At 43.7% G+C, this 23,267-nt stretch overlaps 1 protein-coding gene across 1 annotated transcript; it reads right to left on the reverse strand.

Moving 5' to 3' along the window:
* Positions 1-1,189: 1,189 nt before the first annotated feature.
* Positions 1,190-22,886, reverse strand: FXN (frataxin). The gene is made up of 5 exons (XM_038769389.1): positions 22,716-22,886; positions 19,463-19,551; positions 17,307-17,427; positions 10,051-10,148; positions 1,190-1,476 (listed from the first exon to the last, which is right to left on the reverse strand). Exons 1-5 carry the CDS (start codon positions 22,857-22,859, stop codon positions 1,326-1,328), a joined length of 603 nt encoding a protein of 200 aa, XP_038625317.1. The 5' UTR covers positions 22,860-22,886; the 3' UTR covers positions 1,190-1,325.
* Positions 22,887-23,267: the final 381 nt, after the last annotated feature.

A 23,267-nucleotide genomic window follows, 5' to 3' on the forward strand; every position in this document is an offset into this window, starting at 1 on the left:
ACTGTTCTATATTTCAATAAAATGATGAATATTTGTCTTCCATACTTTAATGAGTATCATTTGGCAGCAGGAAGGTATCATTGGTGGTAGCTACTTTATATGGCATCCTTCTAGTAACTAGGGTTACTAACATGTCTCAAACAGAACTTAACATGTCCGAAACAGAACTCCTCATATTCCCACTCAAAACCTGCCCGCTCCCTGCCTTTCCCTGTAGGCAGCACCACCATGCTCCCTGCCTCCCGAGCCCATGACCTTGGCGTTTTCTTTGACTCCCCTCTCTCATTCAACCCTCATATTCAAGGTCTCCAAATCTTGTCGGTTCAACCTTCACAACATCACTAAAAACCACCCTTTCCTCTCCATCCAAACTGGTACCATGCTAACCCAAGCACTCATCCTATCTAGCCTGGATACTGGATCAGCCTCCTGTCTCTCCCCACTTCAGTCCACACTTCACTCTGCTGCCCAGATTATTTTTCTATGCAACTGTTTGGCCCATGTTTCCCCACTCAAGAACCTCCAGTGGTTGCCCATCCATCTTTGCATCAAACAGAAACTCCTTACCGTAGGCTTTAGAGCACTCAATCACCCTGCGTCTCACCCTGCGTCCCCCAACTCCCCAACCTTACCTCCTCGATTTCCTATGACAACCCAGCCTGCACATTTCACTCCTCTAATGCCAATCTACTCACTATACCTCTATCTCATCTATCTCACCACCGACCGCTTGCCTGTGTCCTGGAACTCCCTGCCCCCTTCATATCCGACAGATATCACTCTCCCCACCTTCAAAGCCTTATTAAAAAGCTCATCTCCTCCAAGAGGCCTTCCCTGACTAAGCCGTCATTTCTCATTTCCTCTTTCCCACTCCCTTCTGTGTCATCCTAGTACTTTGATTTGCACCCTTTATTCACCCCTCCTTCAATCCCACAACACTTATGTACATATGTAATTTATTTATATTAATGTCTGCCTTCCCCTTCAGACTGTAAGCTCACTGAGGGCAGGGAATGGGTCTACCAACTATGCTACACTGTATTCCCCCAAGTGTTAGTTCAGTGCTCTGCCCACAGTAAGCACTCAATAAATGTAATTAATTGATTGGAACGAAATGAAGGCTTTAGGCTGCATTAACAGCTGAAAAAAAGACAATCTGGAATCAGACAAGACATCCAAAAATCGGAAATCAGAGTTGAGGAAAAATATATTATTTTCACAGGACTGTTACATACAATGCAACTAATTACAAAAGCAAAAATAAAAACAGAGACTAGCCCAGCTGAACAGAGGTGCTTTTGATTTTCTTAAAAATTAGTTCTACATCAAGTATCTTTGCCAGAATATACTAAAGAAGACAAGTCTAATTTGGTTTTTAATGCTTTAGACAGTTCCAATGCCAGCAGTTCATGAAGGGACATTCCATCGTGAGAGTAGACCCAATTCTTTCCAGTCCAGTCATAGCGTTTGGGTCCACTAGAAAATAAAATAAACAGAAAGTTCATTTTGAGAGCACTCCTAAAGCTAAGAATCTCCACTCACTAAATGCAAACTGCAGAGAATTTCCTAAAGGTATTAGAGAGAATACAGAATTATACAATCACTGTTTTATTCACAAGGCCCCCTGCAATGTGTAATTAATTTTGAGATGTTCAAACAGTACTTTTGTTGGAAAGCTTAGGGGAAAAATTGTCCTTGATTCCTAAGTAGCTATTCTAAAAACAGTAGTGAGCTAATTATCTGAATATTTGTTTTCTTCAGGAAGCCTAATTTGGATAACTGAAAATAGCTTGGATGGCTCATGTCTGTCCAAAGCAGCCAGGCCTAATTTTGTTGCAACTTTCGACTGGCTCAATTAGCCATCAGCCTGATTAGTTTGCACAATCTTCCTTCTAGTGCAAAGAGAGGAAAAAGACATGCTGTCATGTGGGAATGAATGATGGAGAGTCTCAAAATCTTTAGATGTTCGCTTTTGAGCCAGGGGAAAAATGGAAGGGGCTAGGGTTCTCTATTTCTTCAGCAATTTTCCCAGGCTTAGAAATGGAGCATGAGTAGTAAGGGTCAGGAAGGAAAAGGTCTTGGCCAGTCCTGGATGTTTTTAAACTCTTCCAAACTTTCCAGCCAGGCAGCCACATTGCTCTGTCAACTTTGCTAGAGGAAATAGAAAGAATTTAACCATCTTTATACAACTAAAAAGCAGAGTGAAAATATCGCGTGCCTTCACCGCTGATGCCACTTCCATGTCTCACTGGGGAAACCAGCACTGCTAACAACTCAGGCTATCCAAGAAACAGAACAAAGTCAAAAAACAAACAAAAAAACCCACAAACTGACCAGATTGGTGCATCTCAATGAATATATTTCAACATGCACAAAAAGAAAAAAGGCAGGAAAATTCAAATAAAGATAAATCAAAGTAATTTTGAGTTTGAGACATCTTTCACTAATTTGAGAACTGATGGCTGTTGGTTGAGTCAGGATTATCTGCTCCAGTTACTTCATTATGGGGATTCCTTTTCATGTCTGGAGCGAAAACATGACATTCACTTCACTATCGTTTTAGATTTTAAAGCGTAATTCCATATTCCTCTATGTAAGAAGCTAAAAGGTTTGACCCATACACACAGACTTGAAATGAGAGAAAACGCAAGTCTGCATAATGCCTGATCTATTAGGATATTACTAGTCAGTGCAACTCCCTTTCGGTTTAGGCTGCCTCCCTCAATTACACACATTTTTGGTACAGTCTGTGTACTCAACATTCACTGAATAAGTGGACGAACCACGGGAATCTGTAGCATGTAGTTTCATTCTTAAAAAAAATCATCAAATTTGATTCCCTGTCACTTGAAGGCAAAAACCTGATCAGGAGGTGAGATTTCCCACCTTGTAAACTTGGGGCATTAGAATCTGGCAATGAAGAGATTTTCACAAGTCTGGGCCTCGACTATGAGCTCAACATAACTCAGAGGCAGGAGAATAAAAACTTATTCTGACTTGGGTTAAGCTCAGGCTTGGATGAAGTTATATATTGCTCTCCTAGATCATGTTTCCTCAGGGGAAGCTGAAGAAGACTGGGAAGCCCCCAACAACCACTGTGTGGCAGTTTCTTCTGCTCCAGACTATGTCAACCCCGGAGCAGGTCAACGGACCTGAGTTCAGAGTCAAGAGGGAAGCAGCGTGGCCTAGTGGAAAGTTCCTCAAGCCTGGGAGTCAGAGGACCTGGGTTCTAATCCCAGCTTCCTCACTTGCCTGTTGTGTGAACTTGGGCAAATCTCGTCACTTCTCTGTGTCTCGGCTTTCTCATCTGTAAAATGGAGATTCAATGTTTTTGCTTCCTCCTACTTAGACTTGCATCTCTCCTACTGCACGGCACATATTAACCTATGCCACAATTCTTCTATTAACACCATCATCATTATAGGCTTAGGCACCTATCAGAGATGCTTTTTGGATTCAGGACTGAAACCTCAGCCCTGCGTGTTCCTCTTGGTTTGGTGAATTGCATTTGTTTTATCACTTCTTGAGTATGTTTGAAAGAAGGAATTAAAATTTCAGCCAGTGTGGAGTAAGCATTAATCTGAGAGCCAGTTTGTCCTCATCTTAATTTCTCCATTGTAAAACCCTTTCATCCTTCCCTCCCATCTTTGAAACTATGCTCCTTAATTTTTCTGCCTCTTTTTAGGTTGGAAAGTTTTCTCCAATTGACGGTCATTTGCATTTACATCTTGTAGTTGCTCACCCTGAAATCCCATTTGCCACTTTTAGGCCTTTGCATTCTTCTCTTTCAGAAGAATGCTTATATTCCATGAGTGTGAGTATTGTTTAGGATTTTCCAAAGGGTTTAATCCTGATTTTAATCGCTAATAATTGTAGTATTTATTAAGCACTTACTGTGTACTAAGCACTGGGGTAGATATAAGATAACCAGGCACCCCTGGGGGCTCATAGTCTAGGTAGAAGGGAGAACAGGTATTGAATCCCCATTTGGCAGATGAGGGAACTGAGGCCCAGAGAAGTCAAGTGACTTGCCCAAGATCACACAGCAGACAACTGGCAGAGCTGGGACTAGATCTCAGGTCCTCTGACTCTTAGGCCCACGCTCTTTCCACTAGGCCACACTGCTTCTCTTCCATCCCAGGCAGCACACACTCTTCCCATACTCATTTCTCCAACATGCTTCATGTCTAACATTTCAATAAATAAATAAATAAATTCCACATTTCAAACCTCACATAATTAATCCCAGGTCAGCCTCTAATTCATACATTCTCTATTTTTCTCTCCGCAATAGACTGCAAGGTCATTAGTAGATTCCAGTTTGTTTTAACTAGGGTTAGATACTTTAATACCTTGAGTTTGTAGAGTGCTTTTATTTTTCCAAAGTGCCTTCAAATCAATTATTTCATTTTGTCCCCACAAAATCATTGTGAGGTAGGGAGAGGCAGGTATTAACAATCTCCATTTCACAGATGAGGAACCTCTGAAGTATGGAAATGTTAAGTGACTTGCCTGAGGCCACACAGTAAACCAGTGGCAAAGCTGAAAAGAGAACCCTAGTCTCCCCCAGATGATTCCCAGACCCATTCCTCTCCTCTTGACCATGTTGCTTTTCCCAGTTCGAAATGCTATCCTCTCCATGTTTACTAACTTATTTAACTTTGCACCTGGGATCAGTCCATTCCTCATATCTTGAGAGATGGCCTGTTAACTTACTGTCTTTGAGGACATTATCATCATCATCATCATCATTATAGGTATTTTTTTTGGCAAACAACCTTGTTTGAGTCATTTCGTAATAACAATCTACAAGAAAAATATGCAGCTCTCTTTGTTAGAAATGGAATGGAGTAATTAATGAAGCTTTGCAGATGACACACCTTCAAGTGGATTTATCATGAATAGGTGGGAATCCTTCACTTAAGGTTTGTCACAAAATGAAGTATCCTGGTAACAAAAACCACATTCTTGGAACTTTTGTTTTTGGCTTTCTCCATATTTTCATATTGCTCGGATGTCCCACATTGAGTAACATCAAGCATTTTCACCTTAATTACACCACAGAATTCAATATTTGCACAGATGTCCCGCTTCACATCCCCTGAGGACCTTCTGGTCCAAGGCATATTTAGCATGGACAAAATTGCTGGTTATTTGAGAGTTGGAAAGCAAATGGAAAACATCAAGGCAAACATAGGAGAACCTCAATTACTGATCCACTTAGGGTAGGGCATATTTGCCCCACTTTTTTGTGGTTGAAACATAGGAGAGGGGGCCCTTATGCAGGGAATTAAATCTACCAATAGAGAGAGCAGGAGGAAAAAAAGAGAAGGGAAGCAGTTGAAAGGAGGTGAGAAGGAAGAGGAAGGTAAGAGAGTACTTGATGTACACCTCTTCTACTGCACTCTCTCCTCTCAAGTGCTGCAAACAATAGCCACTCAACCCCTTCTCCTCTCCTTGCCCTTAAGTTTTCACCTTTCAAAAGAAGAAAACTTCACTGTTCTGACCCTTCCTTTCTTCCTACCCTGACACATGCCGCTATCAGAGTTTACAAAAGTAATATTTTATTTCTGTCACAAAAATTGGGGGCAAGCAGAAAATATGTGGCAGACAATTATGTAAGTAAATTCAGGTAATGGATAATCTGGATAATCCAGAGAGATAGTTAAATGGGTTTAATATCACACAAGGACAAAACCAAAATAACCTTAAAGGTCAGAGTGTTAATACAGGCAGCATATCACAGCCTCTAACACATCTGAAACAACCTAATATCCTGCAAAGACAATGAGGTTCATTCCTGCATCACCCAGTTAAACCAATGATATGATTAAGCAGGGGCCAGATAAACAAAGGTGACCTGTAGTTTGATAAATACTTTGATCTATGGGGTAAAAAGCAAAGAATGTATTTTTTGGTGAATGCAGCATTTTCTCAGTGGTATTTTAGCAGATTTATGTTTTAATTTCTTAAACGTATTTTCTGGATGAAAAATACAATTTATAATTTCAAAAATGTATTATTTCTAACATACACTTCCATCTAAGAGCAGAATAGGGTTATGTTACTCTTTGCTACAATTGGCTCTGCTTTATTCCATCGCTAGCTGCAGATATAAATGTTTAGTTGTTGCTATAACAACTAAATTCTACTTAAACAAAATCTGGACTTTTGTTAAGGCTAGGGTTTAAAACAAATTTCTTCAGCAAAGAATTTTAGTTCAGTCAGTGAGAGAGTGCCTAGCCAAAAATGGTTTGCTAATTTGCTTGGTTCCTCTTGGTTTCTGAGATAAAAAAAGAACAACTTTTTGAGATGTGTCATTTTAGTTATCAAGAAGATTTGGGAGTTGAAAGGTTGGTAGAGGGAATATAATACTTTCTCTGACACTTTGCACCTCTTTAACACTTAATGATGAAGGGAACATTAAAACCATTATTAAGACTTGGTGGCTGATTTATATACTAAGGAAGAATGTTCTCATTTACAAATTTGAAAACACCACTAAGGTTTAGAATAGGAATTGAAATGCACATTGGTATGATTCATTTCTGACTCTCGAGTTAATTTGTTCAGTCGATAAGAACCATGATATCTGCTTAATAACTAGAGCAAATTTTCCCAAAGGCTTACAGTGAAACTTGAGGCTTCTCCATCTTTCTTCCACAGCCAAGCTAGACTGCTGAAGGACTTTCTGTGTGCCCCTGTAGTGTCCCAAGCTTTGGAGAGGCTATTCATGCCAATCTTTCAACAAAATCTTTTATTTCTCCAAGTGAGAATGCATCAGTTGAGAAGCTGGGCATGGATTAAACCGCTGTGCAGCTGGAGTAGCAATTTAAAACCCTTGCACTTTGGTTTAAGATACATGAATCTGGCCAAAGGAAATCAGGAAAAACTCCAAGGACAAAGTTAAACCCATTTTTGCATGAACACTTGAAAGTTTCTTTGTCCTGAGAGCAGGTCCTTTATCAAAATCAGATATACCTTTAACCGGTGCTTTTGTCCTGGGAAAAAAAGGTTCAGGAATTCTCATTTAAGCAGGCTGCTGGGTGGGGCTCCCTGAGGGTGAGGTCTCCAAAGCCGGGTAATACAGAATCCAAATAAAAACATACTGAGCACTCAGGAATGGCTCAAAAATCCAGACACCACCTCCCACCCACTTTCCCTCCTTCAACATATCCCTACATAATCTACTTTCTGCTACTTGCCCACTCCCTTTCTCTTAACAACTCTTTTGGTGTTTCTTTCTTTCTCCCCTATTGCCTCTTCTCCATTTTTCCTTCCTGTCTTCTTAGTTTTCCCCTTGATCTTTACCCACACCCCACCCTCCTTTTCCTTTTGTCCCGTTTACCCATCTAGTGTTCTATTTTGTTCCTTCCACTTTTTCCACTATGCAGCAGCGCGACTTAGTGGAAAGATGACAAACCCCGGAGTTCCATGTCTGCCACTTGCCTGCTGTGTGACTTTGGGCAAGTCACTTAACTCCTCTGTTCTTCGGTTACCTCATCTGCAAAATGGCAATTCATTCATTCATTCGTATTTAATGAGCACTTACTGTGTGCAGAGCACTGTACTAATGAAATACCTGTTCTCCCTTCTATGTAGACTGTGAACCTCATGTGGGACAGGGACTGTGTCCAACCTGATTATCTTGTCTCTTTCCCAGTGCTTAGTTCAGTGCCTAGCACGTAGTAAGCACTTACACACCACAATTATTATTACTATTATTCCCCTTATTTGCTCTTTTTTATTTCTCTCTTTTCTGCCCTTTTCTTTGTTCCATCTTCCCTTTTCCCTCTCTCTTCCCCACCGACTCCCACCCCAGGGCAATTCCTCCTGAAAATATGCTCTACCTTTTTTTTTTTTTTCCTCTGAGTGGGTTCCCAGAGCTGCCTCATGGGGTGAGGAAGGTGAGCTAGAGGCCAATGCTGTCCCCTTCTCTCCTCCAGGCCCCACCCTGCTCCCGAAAATAAAAGCCTGCAGCCTCAACCCTGCTTGCCACCAGCCTTTCTCCAATCAAGCTTAGTGCTAGCTCAGTTTCCACACAGCAACAACAGTTTCAGTGTTCAGAAATCTCCAAACAGCCCCACCAGAGACTGTAAGCTAGCTGTTGGGCAGGGAATGTATCCACCACATTGTACTGTACTCCCTCAAGTGCTTCATATAGTGCTCGGCAAATGGTAAGTGTTCAATAAATACGACTGATTGAAAGAATAATAATTATGATATTTGTTAACCGCTTCCTATGTGCCAGGCACTGTATTAAGCGCGAGGGTTGGATATATGTCAATCGGGTTGGACACAGTCCCTGTCCCACGTGGGGCTCAGTCTCAATCCCTATTTTACAGATGAGGTAACTGAGGCCCAGAGAAGTGAAGTGACTTGTCCAAGGTCACACAGCAGACAAATGGCAGAGACGGAATTAGAATCCATGACCTTCTGACTCCTGTGCTGCTGCTTCTGGCATAGCAGAAGTGAGGCAGGAATTGCCCCACATGGTTTCCTGATTCCAGAAGCTCCATGGGTCCAGTGACTCTAGGGAAGATGGGGCCATGTTTGTTTGTTTCTTTGTTTTATGGTACTTGTTAAGCAATTACTATGTGTCAAACACTGTTCTAAGCGCTGGGGTAGGTACAAGTTAATTAGGTCGGACACAGTCCCAGTCCCACATGGGGCTCACAGTCTAAGTAGGAGGGAAAACAGGTGTCCCCATTTTACAGTTGAGGAAACTGAGGCACAGAGAAGTGATTTGCCCGAAGTCACACAGCCAGCAATTGGCAGAGCTGGGATTAGAACCTAGTTCCTTCTGACACCCAGGACCATGCTGTTTCCACTAGGCCGCACCACTTCTCATGTGCCTGTAAACTCCCTTCTCACCCGAAAAGCAGTCCTGAACTGCAGGGCCTCTGGCATCAAGATAGGTACGGTGGCTCTGACTTCCTCACTTAATTTTTGGTGGCAGCATAGCCCATGACTGTCACGGGTCAGAAGTGTCCCTCGGCACTGCTGGGGGCAGAGATTGGGAGGGGGAGGGCAGGCAGCAGAGACTGCCATTCCATGTGGCAGGGCTTGTTCTCTGGGCTTCTAAAGTGCAGGAAGCCCAGGCTACCATCTCCATACATGCCCAGGTATCCCTGCATTCAGCCTGCTCTAAGAGTGGGCAGAATGCCTGCTGGACTAGGGACAGTCCAGGCAGAAACTCCTCACCCTGGGCTTCAAGGCTCTCCATCACCTCGCCCCCTCCTACCTCACCTCCCTTCTCTCCTTCTACTGCCCAGCCCGCAACCTCCGCTCCTCCACCGCTAATCTCCTCACTGTACCTCGTTCTCGCCTGTCCCGCCGTCGACCCCTGGCCCACGTCATCCCCCGGGCCTGGAATGCCCTCCCTCTGCCCCTCCGCCAAGCTAGCTCTCTTCCTCCCTTCAAGGCCCTGCTGAGAGCTCACCTCCTCCAGGAGGCCTTCCCAGACTGAGCCCCTTCCTTCCTTTCCCCCTCGTCCCCCTCTCCATCCCCCCATCTTACCTCCTTCCCTTCCCCACAGCACCTGTATATATGTATATATGGTTGTACATATTTATTACTCTATTTATTTATTTATTTACTTATTTTACTTGTACATTTCTATCCTATTTATTTTATTTTGTTGGTATGTTTGGTTCTGTTCTCTGTCTCCCCCTTTTAGACTGTGAGCCCACTGTTGGGTAGGGACTGTCTCTATGTGTTGCCAATTTGTACTTCCCAAGCGCTTAGTACAGTGCTCTGCACATAGTAAGCGCTCAATAAATACGATTGATTGATTGATTGATTGACAGTCCAATAATGGCTGCTGCTTGATCCCAGCTGGGTGGAAGAGGCGTTTAAAAGGAAGGAATGCTGCTGTTTTCTTGGCCTCTCTCAGGGAAAATGCCCTGTCTTTAAGAAGGTAAGAGATGGTTATAGTGGTGCCTAAAACTTACAGATTTCACTTACCTTGTACACTGACTATTATTGTGTCAACGGATTTATCATATCAGTTCAACTCTGATTTTTCCAGAATTATAATTATTTACATACCTGGATGGAGAAGACAACCAGATCTGTTTGTTTGGGGTTTGTTTGTTGATCACATAGGTACCCAGATCACCACCTAATTTAACTGTTAGAACACCACTCTAGATGTTTAAACAAACAAAGAAATAAATTAGTGCCATTCCTCAGCCATTTGCATGCAAGGGCTAAGGGTGCAGTTATAAAATAGTGAGTTTGATAAAACTGCCCATATGACGTCATCCACAGCAGAAGCAAATAGTAATATAAGTCACTATTCCACTCAGAGAACAAGAGAATTGGTAGACATGATCCATGTCCTCAAGGAGCTGAAAAAATAGCAGGAAAGATGGACATTAAAATTCATTCATTCATTCAATCGTATTTATTGAGCGCTTACTGTGTGCAGAGCACTGTACTAAGCCCTTGGGAAGTACAAGTCGGCAACATACAGAGACAGGTCCCTACCCAACAACGGGCTCACAGTCTAGAAGGGGGAGACAGACAACAAAACATGTACACAGGTGTCAAAACCGTCAGAACAAATAGAATTAAAGCTACATGAACATCATTAACAAAACAAATAGAATAGTAAATATGTACACGTAAAATAGAGTAATAAATCTGTACAAATATATACAAGTGCTGTGGGGAGGGGAAGGAGGTAGGATGGGGGGATGGGGAGGAGGGGAGGAAAAAGACCGACTAATGACAATAATAATACGTGCTATGTACTAAGCGTATACTATGTGCCAAGCACTGTGCTACATTTTGGAGTAGATACAATAGTCAGATACAGTCCCTGTCCCACATGGAGCTCATAGCTCACAGGGAGGGAGAACGGATATTTAATTCCCAGTTGACAGATGAGGAAACTGAGGCCCAGAGAAGTTAAATGACTTACCTAAAGTCACAGCAAGGAAATGGCAGAGCTGGAATATGTCTGTTTATTGTTATATTGTACTCTCTTAAGGGCTTAGAATAGTGCTCTGCACCCAGTAAGTGCTCAATAAATATGACTAAATGAATGAATGAACCCAGGTCACTCAATTCCCTGTATTCTGTTCATTCCAATATGCTATGCTGTTCTAGTGCACTGCACTAGGTGCTTGGGAAGTACAAAACACTTAGTGAAAAGAGCACGGGCTTGCAAGTCAGAGGTTGTGGGTTCTAATCCCAGCTCCGCCACTTATCAGCTGTGTGACTTTGGGCAAGTCACTTAACTTCTCCGTGCCTCAGTTACTTCATCTGTAAAATGGGGATTAAGACTGTGAGCCCCACGGGGACAACCTGATAGCCTTGTATTTACCCCAGTGTTTAGAACAGTGCTTGGCACATAGTAAGTGCTTAACAAATACCATCCTCATTATTATTATTAAAACAACGAAGTGACAATTCCTAATCACAGGGTGCTTAAACTCCAGCAGTTGGAGACAAACATGAAAACAATTCACTAAAGTATTCCAAATAAGTAAATTTAGCTGATATATATATATATATGTATATATATATATATACATATACATACACACACACAAGCGCTAAAGAGGGTGTAAATAAGTTCACGAGCACTACAGTTGGCTAAAGGGATGATATGCCTCAAAGACAGGACACAGGGAGCTTTGCAACCAGGCCGATGCAGTAGCTAGGCTGGATTATGACAGCGTGGTAGCAGTTCGGATGGAAAGGAAGAGGTGGAGTCTGGAGATGCTGTGGAGGTAGAGCCAGCAGCATTTGGTGACTGACTCGATATTCGGGTTAAAAAAGAGGGAGGAGTCGGGCATAAGGCCAACATTGTGGACTTGAGTGATGGGGAGGATACTGGGGTTGTCACCCAAGATGGGACAGTCATGGGGAGGACAGGATTTGGGAGGGAAGATTAGGAGTTCCGTTGCGGTCTTGTTGAGTTTGAGGTACTGGTGGGACATCCACCTTGGTAGGCTAAAGGTCAACTGTCTCGTATTTTGACTAGAAATCGAGAGTATCTGAAAATGCTTCTGGCACTTCGAGGTTCTCGAAGAGCAGAGTGGTGCCCGCTCCTCACGTCTCGCTTCAACTGCAGGAGCCAGTGATCAAGTTTATAAGGACTGTGAGTCCTGTGTGGGACGGGGACTGTGTCCAACCTGATTAGGTTGGACCTACACCAGTGCTCAGTACAGTGCCTGGCACAAAGGAAGCACTTAAATACTACAGTTATTACACATCTACAATGGGCCAACGAGATCATTCAGAATGGGCTTGCTCATTCAGCCTGGCCTACTAAAATGTTCAATGAAAATGGAAAACTCACTTGCAAAGAGCAACACACCTTTTCATTACTTCAAAAAGTGCCTGATGCCAGAGCAAACTGATTCTGAAACCATGTTCCATTTCCCCATACTGGCGGTGCAAAATTCTCGATTCCTCTCTAGACTAAGTTCCTTGTGGGCGGGGAACGTGTCTACCAACTCTGTTATACCGTACTCTCCCAAGCGCTTAGTACAGTGCTCCGCACACAGTAAGCACTCAATAAATACCAGATTGATCTGCCTCAACCAGACCTAGGAAGACTGTCACTCCACCATCATAAATAGGGTTTATATCAACAGTACAGGGCATTGTACTAAGCATCTGGGAGAGTAAAACAGATTTAAGAGGCACAGAACCTGCCCTCAAAATGCAGTTTTAGCTTCCAGGCCCCATTTTCATTTTGGTCCCACAGCTGCTCCTAATATGCTATAAATGATGCTCGTAAAGGCTCTGGCAGAAATAAATAAAGATCTATTAAATAGCCATTATTATCGTCAATAATAATACCTATTACTAAACTCTTAAATGTGATGTTTTAAGGACAAGGATTGGTGCCACCAGCTCATTTTCAAGGGGATGAAAATCAACAGAGGAAAATTATAAGGTGGTGGATCCTCTTACAGGCATAATGCACTGACTAGAAGACCACATTAAAGGGACATGTATTTGAAATAGTTCAAAATCAGATACAGCCATCAGAGGTTTTTCTGCTTTACTGCTCTTCGAACTACATTAAGATCAAAAAGACTCCCTCATAACAAAGTTTTTTTTTTTTGTGGAGGTTCTACAGAAGAGCAGTTCCTCCTGCCATTGAAAACCAAACTGTAAAGAAACCATGGCTGGAATCCCTCAATGGCAGTGGATCTCAGCCCATGGACTGTAGGAGAGTAGCTAATTAATCAGGAACAGTGACCACATTGAACTACGATTCTTGAGGGCTTCTGCAGAGATAGAGTATCACCGTACAAAAGACGCCCTTTGAGCCCAACTCTCAATCCCACCTCCCTCCCCTACTGCTGCTCACTGTGACGACGGTAATCCCAATTTTCCAATCATGAGCTGGTTTGCCCTTTGAGGCTGTTCTACAAGGTGGTGCCAAAAAGAGGGACACAAACTAATTTATTAGCCTGCCAACACTCCTATTTCAGGATCTGTCTGAGGGGACACCCGCAGCAAAATAAGGTGGCACCAGAATATTACCAAATCAGATGAGGAAGAAGTAATTATGTGGACATAAAAATAATGACTACTGTTCCAACTAAATCACTCACACAAGTAGAGTACGTAGTAGCTTATGAACCATCGTGTCTCTCATGCCATTTCCCAAACATAAAAAGATCTGCACACGCCCCACAGAGTGTCTGGCGCCAATTAAAAGGTCGGTTTCCTAAGCGAAGACTACGACTCACCCTCACTGTGGATCTTTCCACCGGAGGTGTGCCCAAATACCAATTCAGCCATTCCAATGAAGCCTAGTTTATAATCTAAGGCCAGGTATCTACTGACAGAGGATGGAGCCAGCTACTTAGGTAACTCAGGGATTTTTGACTGTTTGGAAATTGTTTGGGATGCTTTTGGTAACATGAAGGGGAGGCCTGAGGCAGATCCATCAAAGTGGTTTTATTCTTTAGTAACAGAGGTTTTTTTGGCACTATCTCCTCCAGGTTTTGGGTCTCCCCCTCCCCTAGTTTTTGAATTCTTGGTGGAAATCTGGGCAAACTGTGCAAAAATGTCTACCAACAGCTACAAATATCACCTCTCCCCTCCCAAGGAAAAATAACGTTTTAGAACTCTGACCTGAGAGGATAAAAGGCCAGAGCAGAGGCAGGGTCCAGAAGGAGACTTGAGCACAGGGACAATGTACAATCCCAGTGCTCTCCCAAGCTCTCAATACAGTGCTCTGCGTTCAATAGAGCTGATTAACTGGCTCATTTCAGTTCCACCCGAGACCTTGAAAGCAACCACGTTTCAAATACCAACTGAGCTGCATACCTGAGATGATTTTCAAAAAGACATGATTTAATAAAATCAGGTAATGGTTTACTGAGAAATATCAACTTCTAATATGAATATAATTTCTGTCAACATAACCTCAGATTTTTGCCCCCATCCCAATGTAATCTTTTGTCAAGCAGAACTGTTTTCCAAGTGTGCCACCTTGTGGTTTATCACAATACAATTTACCAGCATGGTGAAACAAAGAACAGAACTTCACTGCAAAATCTCAAAGCTCCTTGTCATATACAACGAATCACTCTAAAGAGGTATAACTGAAGAGCTAATATCAAGTTGAATGGGAAAGCAGGAAAACTCCCTTTTGATCCTTTTATGGGTCTACTATAGCTTTTAACTCAAGGGACAGATAAATGGAACTGCCTTGCTTTCTGGAGCTTGGGAGACAACACTTTTTATTGCAAGGACTACAAAGCTTTCTCGATTTCCCTCAGGTGTCTTTAAAAACAATCTTTTTTAAGAGCTAGCTTCCACACTAAATTGTAACCTTCACCTGATAGTGGGTTTAGTTTAGTTGTAGAAATAATGCCCTCCTCACCTCCAGTTTCTTCCCCATCCCCCCTGCCTGGATCATCTTTCTAAAACTTCACTCAGCACGTCTCCTCACACCTCAAAATGCTCCAATCGCTGACCATCTCCCTCTGCATAAAGTACAGACTCCTCACTATATATTATAAATTATTTATATGAATGTTTGTCTCCCCTTCTAGACTGTAAGCTCTTGGCAGAGAATGTGTCTACCAACTCTGTTACAATGTACTCTCCCAACCACTTAGTACAGTGCTCTGCACACAGTAAGTGCTCAGTATTCATTCATTCATTCATTCATTCAATCGTATTTATTGAGCGCTTACTGTGTGCAGAGCACTGTACTAAGCGCTTGGTAAGTACAAGTTGGCAACATATAGAGACAGTCCCTACCCAACAGCGGGCTCACAGTCTAGAAAGGGGGAACAGACAACAAAACAAAACATATTAACAAAAGAAAATAAATAGAATAGTAAATATGTACAAGTAAAATAGAGTAATAAATCTGTACAAATAATAAGGGAATGATTCTCCAGGCACACATTCCTGACCACTTATAGCAAGAGCTTAAATCAGTCAATCATATTTACTGAGTGTTTACTGTATGCAGAGCACTGTATTAAGCCTTTGGAGGAATGCAATTTAACAGAGTTGGTAGACATGTTCCCTGCCCACAACGAGCTTAGAGTCTAGAGATGAGCTTACAGTCTAGAGACTAATTATTGCTATTAATATTATTATTATTATGGCATTTGTTAAGTGCTTACTATGTGCCAAGCACTGTTCTAAGCGCTGGACTGATCCAAACATACACACTCAGTATGTAGCTTGAAGTGCCCTCCATAAAAGCATGATGGTGATTATTAGGTGGACACGCAGAGAGACAGGACAGCCAATGTCCACAGAAAACTTCTCTCCATGCACCAGAAGTAGAGCACGGAGAAGGAATTAACTCATCTGCCTCACTGAGCCACATGAGCTGCTGTGGGAGACAGAACAGTACCTGTAGAGACACCATTTGGTGACAACATACATTAGTTAACAGACAATGAAGACAAGTACAGTTGCTCTACTACCCTGAAACGAGCTGTCTTTCCTTCATGTGCTGGTAGACACAGGTCTTTAGATAAGTAAGAAGCCAGGTTACAATAAACTTCTTTCCCGGTTAATCAGCAGTACTTATTAAGCTCTTACTCTTACAGAACTGTGTTTGGGAGAGTACAACAGAGTTAGTAGATACGCCCCTGCCCTCCAGGAGCTTACAATCTAGTAGGGGAGATGGACACTAAAATTAATCATAGGTGGGGGGAAGGAACAAAGTTTAAAGAAATTTAATGACAATAATAACAGCTGTAGTATTTGTTAAGTGCCAGGCACGTTATTAAGCACTGGGATAAATACAAACAAATTAGGTTGGACACAGTCTATATTCCATATCAAGCTCACAGTCTTAATCCACCTGTACACAACTGATTAATTGCAGAGCACTGTGTTAAGCACTTGGGACAGTACAATACAATACTTCAAAACCCTTTTAAAATCCCACCTCCTCCAACAAGCCTGCCCTGACTAATCAGCAGCAACCTGAATAGTGGTAATGGTGATATCTGTTAAGCGCTCACTATGCGACAGGCACTGTATTAAGTGCTGGGATCGATACAAGCAAATCGGGTTGGGCACAGCTGAATCTTACCAACCATTCAGCTGCCCCTCGCACTTCAGTATTTCATTTACTTAAGCCCATTCCCAACACTCATGTATCTACGGATATTTGATTGAACAATCCATTTTATTTATCTTGATCCATGGCCCTGTGAAATTTCCATGGACTGCTGTCTGCTCCTTTTGGGCAAGGAATGTGTCTTGTGTGTCTGCCGTCCTCCCCAAGTGCCTAGTGCAATGAACTGCAGTGCAAACAATAATACTTATGGTGTATTAAGTGCTTACTATGTGCCAGACACTCTGCTAGCACTGGGGTAGATCCAAGTTAATCAGAATGGACAACAGCCCTGTCCCACATGGGGCTCACAGTTGGCACTCAAATACCATTGCCTCTAGTACTAAAACACCAAACAGCCCAGAGGAAAAAAAAATATAGCAGTCCACCCTTCTTCAAGGAGCTGATCCTGGTAGCAAAGTGAAAGAAATCAGCCTTGCTTACTATTCACTTGGCTAGAGTTGTTTCTTGCCCTGGTTAAGTAGAGGGCAGTTATTTCTGAAACCAGTTTAATGTTTGACTTGTAAACATTGCCAAACAAGGTATTTACTTTTCCCCCAGAAGCAGCTTTGATGGCTGGAACTGAGGGGCTCCTTTCAGGTAGATTTAAAACTTCAGTCTGAATGGACATTTCTTAAACATTGACTCTGCAGAGCAAGTCATCTTTCCTATCATTTGTTAAGAGTTCCTCTGAGGGGCAGGGGGAGAAGGTAAGATTAAAAATTGTGCGACATACCCCAAACGAAACATCAAAATCTTTGGATGCATACGGCTTCTCTGCGAGATCTTCAAAGAAATCTGATAATGAGTCCAGTGTTTCTTCTGCAAGTCTTTCATAGGTGGTTTCATCTAGTGAACTAAAATGTCATTAAAAAACACATCAACAGATTTAATGTTACTCACACTGACTTGAACATGTTTTATTCAGTATAAAATTGGGCAGGGTTCTGTAGCACAGTAAGCATGAAAGCAGCTGAAACCCAAGTCCCAACTACAGGGAGAGTTATGAAAGAATCAAACTCCTAAAACTCAAAACACCTTCAGAACTTGCAGGTCAAATAGAGGAGAAAATGTTTTAGAACATCTGCAAGCCTTACTATTCCTTAGGGCTCAAGGTGGAAATCACCAACTCTAACTTGGCTATTCAGGCCTGAAAATAATTTCCATTTCATCATCATCATCATCAGTCGTATTATTGAGCGCTTACTGTGTGCAGAGCACTGTACTAAGTGCTTGGGAAGTACAATTTGGCAACATATAGAGACAGTCCCTACCCAACAGTGGGTTCACAGTCTAAAAGGGGGAGACAGAGAACAAAACCAAACATACTAACGAAATAAAATAAATAGAATAGATTCCATTTGCAGAGAATAGTTGAAAATTGCCAAGAGGCAAAGCAGAACAAATTAGAAACATAAAATGAGCTCAATTCTCCCAGCGTCTAAAGCAATCCGCGCCTAAAGCAATCCCCGACAGTAAGTTGGACACTTTGAGAATTGTTATATTGTACTTTCCCAAGTGCTTAGTACAGTGCTCTGCACACAGTAAGTGCTCAATAAATACAACAATGAATAAAAGAGAGGAGGAGTAACTCATTCACACCACCAAGGAAGCACTGTGTGCAGGGAGAGGTTTTCAACTTGAAGGCAAGTATCCCTGACCATAACTTCAAAGTAACCAAGGGACAGCAACTAGCCCCAAGCCCTGAGTACAGTGCTCTGCACAAAGTAAGCACTCAATAAATACCACCAATTGATGGACTGATTGGCAGCTGCTGTTGCTGCTCAGTTGTTTCTTGCTGAGCTACCCGATGAGGCCATGAGTTCAAAGTTCCCTCATCATATTCAACCATCCCAATTCTCCAGCATGGCTGTGTGGAATAAATGGAATAGATTTGGACCCACTATACAGCCCTGCTCCCATCAAAGCTGTGTTGAGGGGAGCTCAATATTGCATTATACTCTCCCAAGCACTTAGTACAGTGCTCTGCACACAGTAAGTGCACAATAAATACAACTAAATGAGTGACTGAATGAAAGCTCAGCTTCAAAGTCAGGTCAGTGGCTTTGTTCCAAGGCTTCATGGTTTTTGATTCTGTCTTGCCCTTGGATGTAATGTTTGGGAAAACTGGGCAGAGGTCTTGGTGCTACTCCTTGCACTTCTCTCCTATGTGCTGTCCTACAAAGATCACGTTACACTGCAATTTAATAGACGTAGTCAACAATATTCTTTACTAGCCAGTCCAGAAGGACTGTAGAGCGGTAGCTCCTTCTGGGCAGGGAACGTGTCTACCAACTCTGTCATACTGTCCTCTACACTTGGGGTAGTTCACTGAAGATGGTGGTGACAGGTGGCATCACCTTAGCATGCATAGGAGTGTGAGCCCCATGTGGGACAGGGACTGTGTACAACCTGATTGACTTGTATCTACTCCAGTGCTTAGAACAGTGCTTGGCACATAGTAAGTGCTTAACAAGTACCATAATTATTATTATTATGTCAGTGCTTAAGTGTAGTCTAACCCTTCCATGCTCGTGGAGGTGAACTGTGCAAGAGTTCAAGGCTCTGATTGTAGCGGTGATTTTCTAGTTGGAATGAGTGCCTCAACAGATCACACCCATTCAGGCGTTGCTCATATATGGATGATACATCAGGTGATTGTGAACCCCTAGGAAGTCAGCCTGATGTGCTTAGAACAGTGCTTGGCACATAGTAAGCGCATAACAAATACCATAATCACTCCAAATCACATCTGGAGAACACCATGCCAATTAATGTCATTAACCTCACAGTAGTGTCAAACTCAGAGTCAATTATTTTTCTCTTTTGATATTTTTAAGAGTTTCTTCAGCACTGCACTTGTAAAATTCAGTAGCTTGTATTCGACCTTACCTTTTATCACTCAAAGTTCCTGCTTTTCTTAAATGTACAAACTGAATACTCTGGTTTCTGACCTTTAGAACTTGGCTGATATGATGAGGCTGAAAGTCACAAAAGGCAAAGTTAATTTGATTATTACTGTTTTCAAGAACATCAACTCCAAAAGTTATAAAACCACATACCACATTTTCACCCTTAAAGTTTGGACTGTTAAGAATTTCAGAGCTCAAGTGTCAGTTATTATTATTATTATCATCCTCATCATGGGAGGGTGCATTTTATCAATGAATCCCTGCTCCCCGGCTGACATTTTCAGTTTTGGCAAAGGGCTGACCTGACCTTATAATTACCTAATAATGATGGTATTTGTTAAGTTCTTACTATGTGCCAAGCACTGTTCTAAGCACTGGGGTAGATTCAAGGTAATCAGGTTGTCCCACGTGGGGCTCACAGTCTTAATCTCCATTTTACAGTTGAGGTAACTGAGGCACAGAGAAGTGAAGTGATTTGCCCAAAGTCACACGGCCGATAAGTGGTGGCGCCGGCATTAGAACCCACGACCTCTGACTCCCAAGCCCGGGCTCTTTCCCCTAAGCCATGTTGCTTCTCAGGTAATGGTGGCCTGGCCAGAAGCAGAGTTCCCCTCCCCACAGCCCCTGTATATATGTTTGTATGCATTTATTACACTATTTATTTATTTATTGTATTTGTACATGTTTTTTCTATTTAATTTTAATATGTTTTGTTTTGTTCTCTGTCTCCCCCTTCTAGACTGTGAGCCCACTGTTGGGTAGGGACCGTCTCTATATGTTGCCAACTTGTACTTCCCAAGCGCTTAGTACAGTGCTCTGCATACAGTAAGCGCTCAATAAATACGGTTGAATTAATTTTTTTTTTTGCATTTGTTAAGCGCTTACTATGTGCAAAGCACTGTTCTAAGCACTGGGGAGGATACAGGGTGATCAGGCTGTCCCACGTGGGGCTCACAGTCTTAATCCCCATTTTACAGATGAGGCAACTGAGGCCCAGAGAAGTTAAGTGACTTGCCCAAGATCACACAGCAGACATGTGGCGGAGTCAGGATTCGAACCCATGACCTCTGACTCCAAAGCCCGTGCTCTTTCCACTGAGCCACGCTGCTTCTCTATGAATGAATGAATGAATGAAAGTGGAAAGAGCCCGGGCTTGGGAGTCAGCGGTCATGGGTTCTAATCCCGGCGCCACCACTTATCGGCTGTGTGACTTTGGGCAAGTCATTTAACTTCTCTGGGCCTCAGTTACCGCATCTGTAAAATGGGGATTAAGATTGTGAGTCCCACGTGGGACAACCTGATCACCTTGCATCCCCCCAGCACTTAGAACAGTGCTTTGCACATAGTAAGCACTTAACAAGTACCATCATTATTATTATTAAAACCCAGTCAGCTTTCTTCTTCCACACCACAGTTCATGTTGCTACTTTGCTGGTTCAATCTCTCATCCTATCCCGAATGGATTACTGCATCAGCCTCCTCTCTGATCTCCCATCCTCCTGTCTCTCCCCTCTTCAGTCTATACTTCACTCTGCTGCCTGGATCATCTTTGTGCAGAAACACTCTGGGCATGTTACTCCCCTCCTCAAAAATCTCCAGTGGCTGCCTGTCAACCTACGCATCAAGCAACAACTCCTCACTCTCGGCTTCAAGGCTATCACCTTGCCCTCTCCTACCCCACCTCCCTTCTCTCCTTCTCCAGCCCAGCCTGCACCCTCCGCTCCTCTGCCGCTAACCTCCTCACTGTGCCTCCTTCTCGCCTGTCCCGCCGTCAACCCCCCGCCCACGTCCTTCCCTTGGCCAGGAATGCCCTCCCTCTGCCCATCCGCCAAGCTAGCTCTCTTCCTCCCTTCAAAGCCCTACTGAGAGCTCACCTCCTCCAGGCCTTCCCAGACTGAACCCCCTTTTTCCTCTCCTCCTCCCCATCCCTACCTCCTTCTCCTCCCCACAGCACCTGCATATATATTTGTGCAGATTTATTACTCCATTTTACTTGTACATATTTACTATTCTATTTATTTTGTTAATAATGTGCATATAGCTTTAATTCTATTTGTTCTGACTATTCTGACACCTGTCTACATGTTTTGTTGTCTGTCTCCCCCTTCTAGACTTGTGAGCCCGTTGTTGGGTAGGGACCGTCTCTATCTGTTGCCGACTTTCATTCATTCATTCAATCGTATTTATTGAGCGCTTCCTGTGTGCAGAGCACTCTGCTAAGCGCTTGGGAAGTACAAGTCGGCAACATATAGAGAAGATTAGAACTCAGGTCCTCTGACTCCCAGGACCATGCTTTTTCCACTAGGCCATGCCCCCCTAGCAGACCAAATTATTTTAAGTCCCCCAGACCAGGAGGAGCCAGGTCAAACTTGGCCTTCCAGGGCAACTGTAGGCTGGGGTAATAATAATAATGACGGTATTTGTTAAACGCTTGCTATGTGCAAAGCACTGTTCTAAGCGCTGGGGAGGTTACAAGGTGATCAGGTTGTCCCATGGGGGGCTCGCAGTTCTAATCCCCATTTTACAGGTGAGGGAACTGAGGCCCAGAGAAGTTAAGTGACTTGCCCAAAGTCACACTGCTGACAGTTGGCGGGGGCAGAATTTGAACCCATAATAATAACAATGATGGCATTTGTTAAGCGCTTACTATATGCAAAGCACTGTTCTAAGCGCTGGGGGGGATACAAGGTGTCCCACGTGGGGCTCACAGTCGTAATCCCCATTTTACAGAGGAGGTAACTGAGGCTCAGAGAAGTGAAGCAACCTGCCCAAGGTCACACAGCAGACATGTGGCGGGGCCGGGATTCGAACCCATGACCCCTGACTCCAAAGCCCATGTTCTTTCCACTGAGCCACGCTGCGATCTTCCAGGCCAGAACCCCTTCCCACTTATCCCTCTGGAATCACCCCAAAGCCACTCTTGATTTTAGGAGTACATACTGGCTTGCCTAGTGGCCAATTTTTGACGGACTACCGTCATTTAGCTAAATCTGGGCGTGCCTACTGTGGCCAGGGAATGCGTCTGGTATATTGTCGTGTTGTACACCCCTATGTGCTTTTACGTTCCCAAGCGCTTAGTCCAGTGTTCTGCACAGAGTAAGCGCTCAATAAATACGATTAAATGAATGAATGAATGAACAAACGGGAGAAGGCTCGAGCCGCCCGCCCCCTCAGCTCCCGGCCCCGCGGGCGGGGGAGGGGCGTGGCCGGCGCCACCGGAAGTAGCTACTCACCAACCGCCGGGCCGGCCGCGGCGGGTCGCCGCCTGCCGCTCGGGCTCGGTGGTTGCAGAGCGCTCGTCCCTTCGTCCAGGCGGCGGCGGCGACTCCCCCGGGGAGGAGGCCGGCCACCCTGCCGCCCAACCCGGGCCTCCACATGCTGCAGACGCGGCTCCTCCCCGCCACAGTCCGGGGAACGCGGTAGCGGCAGCTCCTCCCTCTTCCTCCCTCCCACTCTCTGGCCGCGGAGCGCGGGAAGAGCGCCTCCCTGCCGCCGTCGCTACCGCGGCTGCCCTCTAGCGGTGACCCGGCTCACCAGCACTCTATACGGACATTAGATACGTGAGGCCCATCAACCAACCAACCGATCAAGCAAGCGATCAGTCCTATTTATTGAGCGCTTACTGGGCGCAGAATCCTCCACTAAGCCCTTGGGCCTCCTCCAGGAGGCCTTCCCAGACTGAGCCCCTTCCTTCCTCTCCCCCTCGTCCCCCTCTCCATCCCCCCCATCTTACCTCCTTCCCTTCCCCACAGCACCTGTATATATGTATATATGTTTGTACATAT

Source organism: Tachyglossus aculeatus, chromosome X4 (assembly GCF_015852505.1).
Source record: "Tachyglossus aculeatus isolate mTacAcu1 chromosome X4, mTacAcu1.pri, whole genome shotgun sequence".
Classification (NCBI taxonomy): Eukaryota; Metazoa; Chordata; class Mammalia; order Monotremata; family Tachyglossidae; genus Tachyglossus; species Tachyglossus aculeatus.

Coding starts and splice junctions, on each gene's coding strand:
- FXN (XM_038769389.1), bottom strand. CDS start 22,859: ATGTGGAGGCCCGGGTTGGGCGGCAGGGTGGCCGGCCTCCTCCCCGGG. Junction 19,552..22,715: donor CGCGGCCGGCCCGGCGGTTG/GTGAGTAGCTAC, acceptor TGTGACTTTCAG/CCTCATCATATCAGCCAAGT. Junction 10,149..17,306: donor ATTTTGATGTTTCGTTTGGG/GTATGTCGCACA, acceptor TTAAACATCTAG/AGTGGTGTTCTAACAGTTAA.